The sequence below is a fragment of the Fundulus heteroclitus genome, chromosome 3 (assembly GCF_011125445.2).
Source record: "Fundulus heteroclitus isolate FHET01 chromosome 3, MU-UCD_Fhet_4.1, whole genome shotgun sequence".
Classification (NCBI taxonomy): Eukaryota; Metazoa; Chordata; class Actinopteri; order Cyprinodontiformes; family Fundulidae; genus Fundulus; species Fundulus heteroclitus.
Genome location: NC_046363.1, coordinates 41,695,377 through 41,711,427, shown reverse-complemented (window position 1 = coordinate 41,711,427; position 16,051 = coordinate 41,695,377). Strand labels below are relative to the sequence as shown.

General features: G+C 39.4%; 1 protein-coding gene across 1 annotated transcript; it reads left to right on the top strand.

The window, feature by feature from the left end:
- The first annotated feature begins 8,504 nt into the window (after nucleotides 1–8,504).
- On the top strand, nucleotides 8,505–10,638 carry LOC105922975 (C-type lectin domain family 17, member A-like). Its single transcript, XM_036135422.1, has 5 exons — nucleotides 8,505–8,587; nucleotides 9,037–9,321; nucleotides 9,418–9,581; nucleotides 9,694–9,806; nucleotides 9,883–10,638. Exons 2-5 carry the CDS (start codon nucleotides 9,072–9,074, stop codon nucleotides 10,010–10,012), a joined length of 657 nt encoding a protein of 218 aa, XP_035991315.1. The 5' UTR covers nucleotides 8,505–8,587; nucleotides 9,037–9,071; the 3' UTR covers nucleotides 10,013–10,638.
- Nucleotides 10,639–16,051: the final 5,413 nt, after the last annotated feature.

Genomic DNA, 16,051 nt, shown 5'->3' with positions numbered 1-16,051 from the left:
GTTTCAGTTCCATGCAATGTTTCTGCTTAGCCATCAGAGGGCGCTGCATCACATTATCAGAGTAAGCTTTGTGCTGTTAGCTTAGATATTATAAATATTTCCTGTTAAGTCCCACAGAGGGGACATCTGTCTCTACATTTAACCCATCCCTTAGTCAGCAATGTGATGCTACACTTAGGGGAGCAATCTGTGGTCAAGGGTCACGCTCAGGGACCCAGAGGGACAGGCAGAGTTTTGACCTCTGGTCTCCATGATGCAAACGCTGAGCTCCCTACCCACTAGGCCACCTCTCCCACATTAGAGTACATTCACTTAGTTGATCCCACATCGTGGAAATTCATGTGTTACAGCAGCAAATGGCAATAAACAGTGTCACAATAAAAAAACCATCAATACTGGTACAGAAATGAGACAAAAAAATGAAAATACTCAAAGGTTTGGACATAAGATATATAAAAACTTTAAACCATGAGCAACGATGCAGTGGGATATTTACATCATCTACTGAAAAATATGCATAAAATAGGTTAGGCACTATGGTACACATGCATCAAATGCAGCACCTATATTTATGTCCTTTTCATCCCCACTGCAGAAACAAAAAGGTTCAAAATGTCCCCATTAGTGGTGTTTTTATTGCAAATCACAAAGATGCTGCAGATTTAATAGAGCCAATGGGAAAACAGAATTCATTATGCTGTTTGCTATATCCAAAAAATAAATACAATAGCTGGGGAGGCAAAAATTCTGTTCCACGAACAAACACAATTTAAATCCATTATTTTGGCAACTGGAATGTGAACCTAATGATATGGGAGACTATCTGATTTTGTTGGGGGGTGATTTGAATCAGGTTATGGACAACACACTGGATCGTAGCACCTCTTAAATTGGCAGTGAAAATCAGTTTCCATTAGGTACAAAATGTGAAAAGCTTCTGGTCAAGATGATGTCTGGCAGTTACTGAATCCAAGTACAAGAGACAATACTTTCTATTCCCTGCTCCACAATACAGGATCTTCAGGGTTGATTTTTTGCTACTTGATCTGGTATGTCCTCCATGTTTATCTAGCTCCATTGGTAGCATTCCCCTCTCTGATCATGCTCCTGTGTTTCTGTCTGGCCCGTTTAATTTATTATCCCCATTTCCGCCAGATGGAGGCTTAATTAAATACTTTACCTAAGTTTCAAAGACTTATTGAGGCCTCACATTGATCTCTTTATAGAGACTAATTTGGCATCAACACCCTCTGCTGGTGTGACATGGGAAATGTTTAAGGCTTTTATTAGATGACTTAAAATGACAGGCCTCTTTCCATAAAAATAATTAAACATAACAAAACATTGTGAAATGAAGAAGAAGATTTCTGAAGCTATGTTTTAAAAAATGACATCCTGTAATCTGAGCCAAAATGTAATCAAGTTAGTCTTGTCTTGTCAGTTCTTCTTTTTCAGAGCTAGGCAAAAGTATTTGAAATACTTGGCCAGACAGCTTGATGTGCTCTGAAAGTAAAATCCTTGCTATGATCCTGGCTGTAAGGTTAGATGGGGTGATAACCAAACTGATTTATCCTGATCAAGTTGGTTTTATTTGCACTTGGTGCTCAGCTGATAACATTAGACATTTGATGACATCATGGACCCCCGAAAATGAGCTTTCTCTGTTGCTGGCCTTTGACAGGGCAGAGTAGCAGGACTTGTTCTCCATTCTATAAGCCTTTAGGTTTGGTAAGATATTTATTAACTGCACCAAACTCTTATTTACTGACAGTAAAATCTCAGTTTTAACGGTGGCGTGTGTCGAGCCAGGTGGGGAATGGTGCTCCCCTGCAAGAAAGACTGGAAAAGAAGTTAAATGGGGACGGCCAGATCAACTCAAAACAGTGATTATAAGCAAAGAAATTAACTTTAGCTGAATGGTCAGATAGAAGCTCACCTGGAAAATCTGTTGATGACGATCAGAGGAATCAGTGGAGTATCCACGCTAGGTGAGAGCTATAGCTTGTTCATTTGGTATAACACAACGGATTCCATAATGAGTCCCAACATTTTGGTTTTGTTTACGCTTGGAATGGACCTATAGGTTGTGTCGATTTTGGGAAAGGCTGGGCTTTAAGAGCACAGGCCTGAATTTGTTTCTTTATTTTAAATACGACCGGGACGACAACAATCATAAGTTGGCTAAAGTGTCACTTTTTTCCTTTTTTATTTCCCTCTTGTTCTCTTGGAAGCCTAGCAGGTGATCAGAAATAAGGTTGAAACTGGCTTTCAAACAACTTTAGACGACTGTCCATCAACTATTTTCTTCCACACAAAACTAAACACCAGAAGCGGTTTAACTTTAATAGTAGTGATGTGTCCAGTGTGTTGATGCTTTGAGGCAGAATTCTTCAGGCAGATGTTTTATGATTCATGTATAAAGTCTTTGTTGAGGATGAAAGTAGTGACAACCGATGCATCAAGAGCCGGCCATACTAAGTGACTGATTCAGAAACTGGGTCTCTGGTTTGTGCTCATTTCGAAATATAAGGGGGGGGGGGACAGCTTGGTTCTCCCATCACATTTTGTTGTGGTGGGATTCTATTGTGTGTATGTTTGTAATGTATTTTAGTACTTGTGAGTAATAAGGGGGGATTTTGCTTTGTCTGGCAACAGTTTGATCTCATCTCTGCCAAAGGTATACAAATAATATAATTGCACAACATACTGTTATATATCATCAAACAACACATTGTATTCTGCTATGTAATTACTTTTTTCTAATTTCCATTGTTTTAAAAGGTGAAGTCTCTGTTGTGTTAAAAACAACTTGGATACAACAATAACAGCTCCTCTATGCTGAGGCATTATAGAGCCCTGCCTGCATGAAAACAGAGACTAACCAAGGAGGACAAGGCTCAAGTAAGTCCATTTAGGATTCAGGATGCACAAGACAGCTTGCAAACATCTAATTATATAATTATATTGTGTATTTACATGACATGGTTGTGCAATCAGCCATGTGGAATATAATCAGACTGTATGTTTAAAGCCACTGAAATGTGAGAGTTTTTACAGGCATGGAGAACAACATGCAACAACTTGACATTATAGCAGGAGGAGGCAGGCTTGGTGTCTTTATCACACCCCTATTGGTGCCTGGGGGAGGAGCGGGCCACCTGCTCTGGGGTCTTTGCTGGTGGTGGAAGTTGGGTCCCGGTGGTGGGCCGGGACTGGGGCTGGCCCTTTTGCCCTTAAATGTGTGTGTGTGTGTGTGTGTGTGTGTGTGTGTGTGGGGGGGGGCTAAGATATGGAGGGCAGGGTGTGGGGGAGGTGGAACCTCAGGGTTTGTGGGGCAGGCTCTGGTTGGTTGGCCCCATTCGGGTAAAGTTGGCCCCATCTCTGGGTGGATGGGCCCATGGGTTGTCTGGTCTGGGACTGGAGCATGGACCGGGTAGATTGGATTGCAGTGGTTCCCCCCTCCCACTCCATTTGATGTTAGGGTTCACTTTCCAGATCCAGGGGCTGGATACCCCTCTGGGGTGCCAATGCCTGGATCTGGGAATATAGGATGGGTGTGGTGGGTGGGAATGTGTGTACTGTATCCCCCTGTTTTTTTTGGAGCGTTTGCATGTGGTGCACTAGGGTGGGAAAGAGTGGATGTGACTGTTTACGGGGTTTTGTGCTTGTCTATTTTTCAGGTTTTGGTCTGCCCCCTCTCCTGGGACATCTCAGGTCTCCACAAAGTCTGGAGCCCATCGTTCTGTCCTGCTCCCCTCCACCGGCTGGCGCCTTGGCCCGCTGATGCGTTGTTGGTCCTCTGTATCCAGGGCCGGGTGCTGGGACAGGCGCTGGCTTGCTCCTGGCAGTGCTTCGCAGGGCCTAGCGCACCGCCCCCCTGCCCCTGGGGCTCGGGTCCTTGTGGGCCCATGGCTGGATCCGCTCTGGCGTAGCTGGCTGCTGGCGGAGCCCACAGACTCGTCCCTGCGGCTCCCGGGGGCTTCGGCATTTGGCTGTTTTTTTTTTTTTCTGGGGCCCGTCTCTCATCTTCCCTTGGGTGGGGGAGGCAGCTTTCACTGTGTTGGCCCCTTGTTGGCACCTCTGCTCTGGGGGTCCCTTCAGGAGTTTTGGTTTCCTGTGGCGTCTGCCTCGGTACTCTGGGGGGGGATTTTGGCTCCTCACAACCACTATTGGGCATTTTTCTTATGGATAAACCTTACGTACACAAGCGCACTTTCACAAAGACTTACAGGTGCTAGGTTCAGGTACTTACAGATTCACTTCTATACAGAAAACCCCTGTTATTATCTTTAGCTGTCACTTTATATATTTAATTTTAAATAATACTTTATATTTTTCAGTGATGGTATCAAGGCATTGTTTGATTGTACTTGTAATACTTTATCAGCTGGTTTTGCTGTTCTTTGTATATCTCTGTTTGCAGGTGTAGAAGCAGACTCGGAGGATGTTACAATTTCTGTTTTTGTTTAGCTTCACCATCGTTCGATAGTGCTATGAGCTTTATTAATAGGGAAGATTAATGTTGATTTAAGTGTGTTTTGTGTAACGTTAGGATTAACCCAACGACCTAATGACCGATCCCTACAATGCCCTCTAGCTACCTGGGGAAATAATTGCATTAATAAAATCAAGAGTCCTAAAGGTTAATGATTTTTATTGAGCAAATCATTCTTTATGATGATTTGCTCAAAAAATGTTTTATATAACTAAGATTTGCAACGTGAATGGGTTGTGCAGAGTTTGCTGTTAAAATAATTCCAGTGCTCAAATAATCATTTTAACTATTGTCCTAATATCAGCTGTTTGGGCAGATATTCACCAGACAATACCTAACAGACCGAGAGTAATTTTTGGAACGTTAAATAAATTACACAATGGAACCAAGGACCTTCTTGCTGCGAAGGCAACAACACTAGCCAGCACTATAGTTGCATTGTATCAGAGAAATTGTAATTATATCAGTACTTGTGCATTCAGAAAGTAAATTCTGTGTAATCCTGATTTGAAATAGTCTGGGACTTGAAATCAAGATTAGACTGCGTGGATAGCCTCATTTCCTTAGGGACTATCGAGCCCTACTGAGAAGTCTTTGGGCTATTACATATTACAATCACACAGAGGAGGTTAACTGCAAATTAAAGAAGCAGGTTTTAGGTAAATGGACTCCAGTAAAGACAATCAAATAAAAAAAGCCAGAGGTTAGAAGATTTACCAGGACCAAAACCTAAAACTCCCTCCTTCACATGAACCACAACACAAATCAAGACTAATCTTCCCATTACTAAAACACTACTTTTAGGAAAACCACCTTGACTATTGTCAATTTAAGCACCACAGTGCCAACCAGGCCTTCTACAGCCTCAGACGGCACATGTGCTGCTAAAATGGCCAACTGGCAATAATGAGACCTGCTCCTCTTCCAGCTTTATTATGCACTCGTTAAGGCAAACTTCAATCAGCTGCACCCTCCATGCAGCTGAGAACACAAAACTCAGGGGCAGCAAGGAGCCCCCCACCGACATGAAGGCACTGCAGCACATAACAATGAATGTATCATCCACGGACTGATGAAGGATTAATCCACATAACGTAAAACCCACCCACCTCTATGATACCAGGCCAGATCTCATGTTGAAACTTATGTTAAAATCAAAAAAACTATTACACCCATGATAAAGAACACACCATGAGCACCCAACTGCACTAAAACAGACACACACACAGACTCCCCACAAAGGAAACAATCAGGAAATCAATCTCTCTCTCTCTCTCTCTCTCTCTCTCTCTCTCTCTCTCTCTCTCTCTCTCTCTCTCTCTCTCTCTCTCTCTCTCTCTCTCTCTCTCTCTCTCTCTCTCATCAACAGCTTTCTCTTCATTTTAGGAATACCGACTCATGTTTTACTCAAATAATAAAGCCGTGCTCTGGAAGAGGAGCAATCCACAATTTTAGTTCCAGGTCAGCCTCTAATTCCTTTTTGGATATGTATATGTTTCTTTTTTTTTCCCAATACAGTGTTGCAATATTGTATGTCAGTATATTTTGTAATTATGTGTACTGCCCAACAATGACAGTAGAGGTAATACACACAGTTTCCATGTAGCGCATCAGTGTTGAATTAGTGAAAGACCTACAGTAATGATTTTTGCTCTTTATTCATTTATTTATTTTGTCAGCTATAAATTTGCAGACAGTTTTGGGTTAAAGTCAAAGATCTGCCTTTGTTCTGCTAAAACTCAAGTGATTTTACCCACTAAGGGATGATGTAACTCTTTGTGAAAATTCATGAGAAAAGAAACAAACTAACCTCTTTGTCCTCGAAGACCACAAGCTTGAAACTCTACTCATACAACATCACATATTTATAGTCCTCCAAAAACAATGGCTTAACTAGTCCTTTAGAACTACTGTGACTCCGCTCACTGAATTGTGATTGCTTTATATACAAATATGCTTAAAATACTTTATGGTGTGATGCTTTCTTTTCTAGAAGAGTTAATAATGAAAATGATTTCTCTGGATGATTATTTCACTTTTCCGCTCTATGTGAGCTTCCAGGTGTGTGTTAGTTTTTCTGTTTGCTAGTTTCTTCTTTGCCCTCTGCAATAAATATTACTTTGACGTTTTGAGGTGGAGAATTGATAATTTTTTGGTAAATAATCCTGAGAAAACCCACATCAAGTGAAAGATTTCAAATCATTAATATTATCATTAAGCTGAAAAGATTATTAAAAGACTTTAGAACCGATCATCTCTAATATATCTTGAAAATCCAAAGACATTAATTTTATTACATTCACTTTATTGAAGCATATCAACAGTTCTGCAGGTCTGACCACTTTCTGTTAAGCTTAGATCTTTTTCTCCTTTAACAGACCAGTCCAAGAAACAGGTGGAGGCTGGTTTGGTAGATAATGTTTAAATCAGCTTTGGTGTCATTCTCAACAAAATATGTTAAATTACCAAAAAGTATTTCCTACTATGCTAAACAGTTAGCTGGAACTCGATGGCAGGCAATACTAATGATGACGGATGATCAAAGCAGAAATTATAGCCACACATTTCTCAACTTCCTGATCTCTGAGGAAGCCGTTTAAGTTTCTGCATGATCCATTTAGAACCCATCCTTTGGGTTGGACATCATCCTGTTTCTCACTCTTTTTGGTAAGGCTGGTTTGTTCCTTTGTAAAGTCTCAACAGGAAATGATAAAATAATTGAAGTTCTTGTTTAGAAGCAGAAAGTTAACCGCAGCTCTATGAGAAGATGTTGGGTAGTAAAGACTTCTGACACGTCATAAAAGCAGAAGCAGAAACTAACATTTAAGGGCATAAAGTCAGCCTCTGTTCTCATTAACAGTTCCTCTTCAGCCTTCATCTGATGTTGAAACTTTTACAGAATGGACAGAAAAGCACAAAGTCTGGATGGATGGCCTGAGAACACAAATGTTTCTTTATCTGCAGGTAAGACAGACAATAAGGAGGTTTTTACATTCAGTTACAGAATTTTGTGAATATTTGACATTTTGCTTATTTTACAGTGTTTAAACTGAATATATGGTATAATTCAGGTTTAATATGAAACATATTTAAAGCAATGACTTGCAAGAAAGTAAAAATTTTCAAAAAAGATTAAAAAGAAAAACATGATAAAAAATTCAAACCCATTTTTAAGCAATTTCTGTTGGATTAAACAAAGTATCTGGTGACAATTGGCTCTGGGAAACCGCAGACGAATAAACTAACCAGAAGCCAGAATAATGGAAAGTGGAAACAACAATTTTTTGCTGATCTGTTGAAGACAACCTTCATAAAATGAACTCAGTAATTTGACCTAAATAACCTGATACATTTTTTTGTCTTAACCATTTTAATTTTATCAGATGCTAAGGACTATTTGAAAACGTTTTAGCTACTCAGGAAGTTTTGTTGGGTACATTCAACTTGAACATTTCATCTTTATCTGAATATGCCTTATTATCTATTAACATTGGTACATTATTTCCCCCTTCTGATAATTCTCTCTTCTGCTCTACAGTTTAACTCTAAATGTAACTTTTTACTTGTGTGTTTTTGCATTTTTGAGGGTCTTCTATATAAATGCTAATTTTTCATTATTTTTCATGGATTTCTTTCATTCCTGTCTGTGTGTCACTATGGTTATATAATGACAATAAATACCTTCGATTAGAGATTTTTAGATCAGAAGACCAATTGTTTCTGATTGTTTTACCTTTCAGAGAAAACTGAAGAAGCTGATTATGTCAATTTTCCAGAGGGTGCTGAGAAGAACGTAAGAGCCTATCCAGGTAGAACCTGAAGATAGTTACATTAGATTACATGATGCTAAGCATAAGAAATATTTAACTTCCATGTCCAAAGTCAAATTTTATACTTGAAATAAGAGAATTTAAAATAAAAATACTTTCAGGGTTACAGACAGTTTGATTTTGTTGAAAAACTAAAACTGAACTTTTTAATTTTTTACTTTTCTTCCCTCAGGTCACACGTTTCCTTCTTTTTCCCACTTTTTCCCACAACTGGCAGCTTATTGGCTGATTCTGCTGGTAGTTATCCCACTTCATATCCACTGTGAGTTCCTGTTATAAAGGTCATCTAACATTTAGTTGTTTAATTCCTCTGCTTATTGCTAATTAGGTTACATCTGAACAGATCTCTCAGGAAATTAATTTCAACAAACTTCTTTTTAAAGACTTCTTGTCAGATGCAGTTATTGCTTTGATGGTATTAATTTACTGAACAGTGAACACCATCAGCAGAGATTTTCATGTCTGAGTTTTTATACAGTAATCAGATGCAGGGCTTTACTTGGGACATGATGTAAAATGAGTTAATCTATCTGCAGCTTGAAGCACTTGATAAAATATTAAATAAATTTACTGCGGATTGTTTCAGTCTTCTCACTGTTGAACATCAGGTGATGAGCTCAAAGTTGTTAAGGTCACCACAGATAAAAAGGTAATGAATGACAAACCAAGGCATCACCACCATTAATGTTTTTCTTTTTGCCATTGTCTTAGTTCACCTTATTGCTCAGTTTGAGCTGAAACAGCTGATGACAGAACTTGATGAAGTGAAGAAGGAAAACCAGCAGCTGCATGAGCAGAACGTCCAGGTTCACAACATGACACAAGAAAAAGAAATCCTGAAGATAGAACATGATAAAGTAAAGAATACAAACCAGGAGCTGCAGAAAGAGAAGAAAATCCTCACAGAACAAATACAAACTATGGAGAAAACTTGGAATGAGCAGAACGTCAGTCGAGCTCAGTGGAGCGTTGATGAATATTGTCCTAAAGAAAACAGTATGTTCTATTCTAGTTGAGTTAAAATATTACCCTTAATAATAATATTTATTTTGGTCAGTCCAAATGTTTATTAGTTGTTCTCTGTTGTTTCAGAGAGAAAGTGTAGTCCTTGTCAGAAAGGCTGGCTCCTATCTCAGTCCAGCTGCTATTCATTTAATAATGCTGAACCTCCGAATCAGAAAACCTGGGAAGAAGCACGAGAAATCTGCAGAGGAAAGATTTCAGATCTGACTGTTGTTGGTGATGAAGAAGAAAAGGTAAAGACAGAGCTGTGGAACTGTTTATGTGAACTAACAGTAGATTTTCTCTAAAAACTGTTGATCATGTAAGTGAAGTAAATATGTAATCATTTTATCTCATTCTCCACAGAAGTTTGTTAAAGACAAAAGTTGGGTTAATAAAAACATTACAGGATACTGGATTGGCCTCAGAGCTGAAGGAGGGAAATGGAGATGGATCGATGGAAGTGATCTGACCAATCAGTGAGAGACACATTATCTCTTAAACTTTGTAGAAAACAAATCTATCAGCCTTGATCTAACAGATGTTTTTCCTTAGAGCCTGGATACAGCAGCAGCCTGCAGTTGATGGTCAGTGTGTAACTTCTCTCAGGAACAGAGAATGGAGATCAGAGAGCTGTGATGAAAATAACGCATGGCTCTGTGAGAAGAAGGCTTTATCTGTTTAGACATGAAATATTCTGGGACTGTCCTAAATGCAAATAAATTAAAAGGCTTCACAGATCTTTTATGTAAAATATTGTTGTTTTTTTAACAAAACACCTTGAACTGTAAAATAGCTTTTTAATGCATCTCATATTTAATGTAACAAATGTAGAGATTATAAAGCGAAGCCTCATTAAAGACACCAGAATTTAGAAAAGGGTTTTACTGGCACACAACATCAGTTTATATGAAGTATTTTGAGTTTCAAGGTTTTTCTGTTTATTTGTCTGTGCTGCAATATTTACAGTTTATTAACAGGTCCTGAAAAAACAACAGACATGATTCTGTTTCATGTTTCCTGAACCTTTTACTCAGAATTTGAATGATTTTCACTTATAACCATGATTGTATGAGCCCCACTTTGTGTTTAACTTTCTTTAATGGATAGAATCATGAGTAGACATATTTAGATGTTGCTGCTTGTTTAAAGATGTCATAGAGAATATAAATAATATGTCACTTTTCCCCTTGTCATTTTTCTGTCACATTGCTCATCAAACATCTGTGAGGCCTGATTTTGTTCCTGAGCTGCACAAAGATGATCATAATTCTGTTCACATTAAAGCAAACAATCTGGGTTTGGAAGTAACTCTGTCTCTGTTATCATGTTTCCCTGAGTTGATGCAGGTTTCTGCTGTAGGTCACATCAACGTCTTGTTGTGTTCGTTTAGCTTTAAAAAGCTACAGACAGAAAATGGAAGAAGGGCAGAAGCCTGAGAAGTTGTTGACTTTTTATCAGAAATAAAAAATAAGAAACACTTTTATGGTTTCTCAGAAAAACCTTAAATCTCTGAGAAATAATTTCTTTTGCAAAAATGTCTTGTTCAAGTTACAAAGAAAAGCTCCATGCTTCAACCAATTGCCTTCTTTCCTGATGATTGCAAACGACTGAATAGAGTCCACCTGTGTGTAATCTAGTCTCAGTGCAAATACAGCTGCTCCGTGACGTTCTCACGCTGCAAAAAGGGAAACTGCTAAAGCTCAGGGCTCGTTCATGTTACCACGGCCCGTCTCATTCATCCGGTTCGATGATTTGGCAGGAAAAGAGGAGACAAATAATCAAAGGCAAAACAGTTAAAACATATATTTATTACAATTTGGAATTCCAAATGGGAGACAACTTACAAGTTTTATCAACAATGCGGATAGCCTCATCTTACCCTGAAGTATCTTCCATGCATTGTAAAATGTGTCTCCGCGTTAACCCTCGGAACAAGCCTTTTAACACAGAGACGGCTCCAAAGGGGGCCGCACTAACCCCCCTTTTCTGGAGACGTTCAGTCTGCCTCAGACATGTGCTTCCTGACACTCGACTGTTAAATGTAAAACACCATCTTCTCCAGAAGACTTTCATAAATTTCCCGTTCTGTGCTGCGGCTGGCACTCTTACTGAAGTTTCAATGCACGTATTGTATTCTGTAACTAACTCCCATCCCAGGTTACTGTGTTAAAGGTTAATATATGTATAACTTTAAAATACACTATTATCATGTACGTGATTATATATTTTCATAACAATTTCCCTCTTGGACTCTCGAAAGAGAGTCCACATAAATCTGTGTACTGAATATATAATCACACAGCTAAGAAGGTGAGATACACAAAAACACTCCTGTCATTCTGGTAAACATATTGAGGCAAAACATCATAAACAAAGCATGCAGCATTTAACATTAAAAAGCAATACAAATCAAAACCATCATAGTGAAATAAATCAGAAAAAATTAAATGAGTAACTTATAATTAGCATTATTACGATTATAAAATCACTACTAAACCGTACTGCATTAGCTAATAGGGCAGTATCTCAAAATCAAACACATGTGAAACAGTATTTATTTATAAAACAACACAAAATCAATTCTGAATAACCGTGAAAATCCCCGCTTAAAATCATGTCACCCCATGATATTGTACCAACGCCAATCTTGTATCCTGCAGAGGATGCATTTCTCCCACCTGTAACATCTAAGTATTGGGAGGTGACGAGGATAGTGTACCCTTCTCAATAGTAGCTACAATAAATCGAACAGCAAGAGATGCTCTCCAATCTGCATTGTTTGACAGAAAATAAAAAGTTAAAAGTTGAAATAACATTTTTTCTCTTCATAGAAGGTACACCTGGTCTGGCGTTCTGTTAGCTGTGACATCATTAGGGGATGCAGATCATCCACTATTACCATCTAACATAGAAAGTACTCCTGGTTCAGTGTGAGCTTCTGTGCTTTCTGTGTCTCTGCTCTGTCTTCTCTAAGCCCCAGTGGGTGGAGGCAGATGAGTGTTCACACTGAGCCTGGTTCTGGTTCTGCTGGTGGTTCTTCTCCCTGTTAAAGGGGAGTTTTCCTCTCCACTGTCACTTCATGCATGCTCAGTATGAGGGATTGCTGCAAAGCCATCAGCAATGCAGACGACTGTCCACTGTGGCTCTACGCTCTTTCAGGAGGAGTGAATGCTGCTTGGAGAGACTTGATGCAACCTGCTGGGTTTCCTTAGAGAGGAAACTTTCTGATCAACCTGTCTGAGTTGATCGAATTTGACTTTGCCTTGAGATGACATGTATCATACATTGGCACTATATAAATAAAGTTGAACTCAATTGAAAGTTGGCGGAAAGAAAGGTGTATTAGTGGAAAGAGGTTTTCTTTTGCTGGTATGGTTGGGCTGTGTGGTAGCTAACACGTTCCAGCATTATGTGAGCTAGGCCTAATCAAGCCATTTGCAGTGTTCTCCAAAACAAAAATATAAGCCTAAACATTCCACCTAACGTTAATCAGCTCTGTGGATTCACTGCCCTGGTTCTCCGAGTTATCCCCACCAGAATATGTGTCCCCCGTGTCAGAAGCGTGCATGCAGCAGGGAGAGGGAATCCAGTCCATACGTCTCATTTCCAACCATCTACAGGTGAAAATAGAGATGTTTTATTTTTGTTAGCGCAGAAAAAGAACAGGGTTGTTACATTATCATTCAGTTAGTGGGTTAAACAAAATATTTTTAACACATCGGCACGTGGTTGTTTGAAAAGATCGAAGACATTTGGTAATGGATAATCACTGCTTCTCCACTCTACACAGCTTGTCCAACCACAAGATGGCCGCCACGCTGGCACAATGCCTGTTCTAAATTTAGTAATTTGACGTCATTTGAGGAATGTCCCTTGCAGCTGCAGGTGTCCCTGCTTGCTGTGAGAAGATGCTGCAGCCATGCACACTGCACAGAGGTGGACAGGCTGGAGGCTAAATGAGACGATGAAAGGCCATGAGGAGGACCAATTCACCTCTGGGTCTCTGAAATGGACCGAAGGGGGCTTCACTCTATAGTGCAATGGTCTAATGGAATTAGTGGGTAAAGTCAGTCACACCCAGGGCTGGGGTGGCCAGGGAGGTTCAGGAGGATTCCTGACCCACCGCTCGTTTGAAGCTGAAGCAGTCGGTGGTCGAACTCTTTTTTTCTCCCCTTTCTACTACCCAATAATAAAACACAGCCCCAGTGAAGTGCAGGCGTGATCCACTCTGCCAAAGTTCAAAGAGTTATCACTTAGTTATTTGAAGTGAAGTTCTTTATTTTAGTTGTTGGTTGTTACAAACATGCATTTGATGTTTTAGGATCGTGCGTCATGTGAACGCAAGCTCAGAATACACCTGCAATAGTGTGAAATGATATGTATTTGACATCTAGTATTGTTTCTGGAAAATAAATTCTAATCAGTGTGCAACATAGTTTGTTCTTCTTTTGTTACATTCTAATAGTTAGGGACGTGCCTGCCCAGGGTGTGTGCATGACACACACCCTCTTGTCTGTTCCCCTATTGCTAGGTCTGATAGAACCAAACAGCCTAGATCCACACATAGCTCAGTGAATATGAATGATTTGCCCCATGTATTGATCTATTTATTTTATTTGCTATTAATTTGCAGACAGCGTTGCAGACACTTTTGTTCTGCTAAAACTCACAGTTTCACTCTCGGTGGGCTGGTGTGACTCTTATATGTGTGAAATGTTCTGTGAAAAATCTAACAGAGTAACTAACCTCTTCCTCTTTGGTGAAATACTAGAGCTTAAATAAGTGTTAAAATCGCCTGTGACTCTGCCCACTGAATTCTGATTGTTTTATATTTTTAGATATCCTTCAAATGTGAGAGCTCTTAATGGTGTGATGCTTCTCACCAGAATAGTTAATAATGCAAATGACTTCTCTAGATCTAAAACAACAGACGTTAAAAACTCTCAGCTCATTAAGAGGCTTACAGGTTACAGAGTTACAGGACAAGCCTACTTCTTCCTAATAACTCTTACTTGACTGACTGTAGAGGTGGCAAAGGAACAGATTCTGTATGCTTCAGTGATCGTTAAGAGCACGAGACGCACAAGAAGTGAGTTTAGTGTTTTTTAATATTCCTCCAGCTAAGATGAAGCTGATTGAATGGTTGGATGTAATGCTAATTTATTTAATATCTGGTTACTGTACAGTACAATCTTACTACATATCTGAGCACCCCAGCTCGAAACAGTTTTGAAAATAATCTTCTATGATTTACATGGTCAAAGGCTTTAGAGGCATCTAAAAATACATAAGACTATAGTTTTACCTGATTGAAAGCAGCATTCTGGGCCATCTTCTTCCTTTGCAAGGCTGAATCTAACAAATGCTCCATTTGTTCTTCACGCCGAGCCCGGTGCAGCGCCTCTTCCTTCTGGATCTCAGTGAGGATAAATAAAAGGTTCCTCCTGGAGACCCTCTTCTTCAGGCCTGGACAGAAGGAGAAAGCGGAAGGTGATTTAGGACAACGTGTTGTAAAAATGTAGTAAAAATCAATAAAAACACCTAAAGCTGGTGATGAACTGTGACAATACAACTGGGGTGTTTTATGATGAAATGTTCAAAATCTATGTGCTATCTCAACAGTTGTTTAAACACACAGTAGCTATGTTTATATGGACAAAGGTAATCGGAATAAAGGGCCGGTCGGAATAAAAAAGCGTCATGTAAACAAGCCAATCGGAATATGATGATCGGATCAAGCTAAATCAGAATGAAATTGTAATCCGAATGAGAGGGGTGGTTTATGCCGATTAATAATCTGATCAACATGCAAATAAATGTTTGTCAGGCTCAAGTTATTCCAAATGTGGCAAACTGACCAGAGTGTGCATGTGCACCTGAGGTAAATGTGACGTTTTCCGCATTGGTGAGTTACAGAAATACATCGGGAAGCACAACTGTCGGGCCTCCCAATACAATCTTTCCGTTCAAAAAAGTAAAATAGCTCAAAATTGTTGCGTACTCAGTAATGTTTCAACCGTAATTAGAACATCATGCAAATCCAGCCAAAATGGCACCCGAAATTTCAATTAAATTTTATTTACATAGCGCCAATTAATGAAACATGTCATCTCAAGGCACTTTACAAAGACAAATTCAATCATATTATACAGATTGGGTCAGATTATACAACTGGCATACATCACTTTCCATGCAAAAGTTAGGATCTACAGAACAAAAGAAAAACTTGATGGGAAAATGTTCGGTCTTCATTGCAGCTCAGACCCATGCGTACGCTAATTTTGGAGACAGGGAAAATTGACAGGGCAGATGGTAAAGTAGTAAAATGTAGCCAAAATGCGTGATGATTCCTCTCAGACTTCCATTTTCACTCCATATCAAACTTTAATCATAGATCGACAGTGTTATTCATGCCTGCGCTGATGACACATAATTTTACATAAGCAACCTTAAAAAAAATAATTGAAAGAGTGTCTAAGCTGTCTGAAATCTGAAATAAAAGTCTGGTCAACATTTCATCTGGGTTTTCTACCATGTCCATGATATTGCTCTCCCCAGCAATCACCAGGGTTGTGTGTACCACAGATTAACAGATAAATTGTGACAAGGTGTGCAGTGATTACTTTAATTGCTGTAAACGACGGTAAAAGGTGTGCATTGGAACGGCTGGAAACATAATTGGGAGAATTAGGAGGGAACACAGATCAAATCCTTGAATTTA

Coding starts and splice junctions, on each gene's coding strand:
- LOC105922975 (XM_036135422.1), top strand. CDS start 9,072: ATGACAGAACTTGATGAAGTGAAGAAGGAAAACCAGCAGCTGCATGAG. Junction 9,582..9,693: donor TTGGTGATGAAGAAGAAAAG/GTAAAGACAGAG, acceptor CATTCTCCACAG/AAGTTTGTTAAAGACAAAAG. Junction 9,807..9,882: donor GGAAGTGATCTGACCAATCA/GTGAGAGACACA, acceptor GTTTTTCCTTAG/AGCCTGGATACAGCAGCAGC.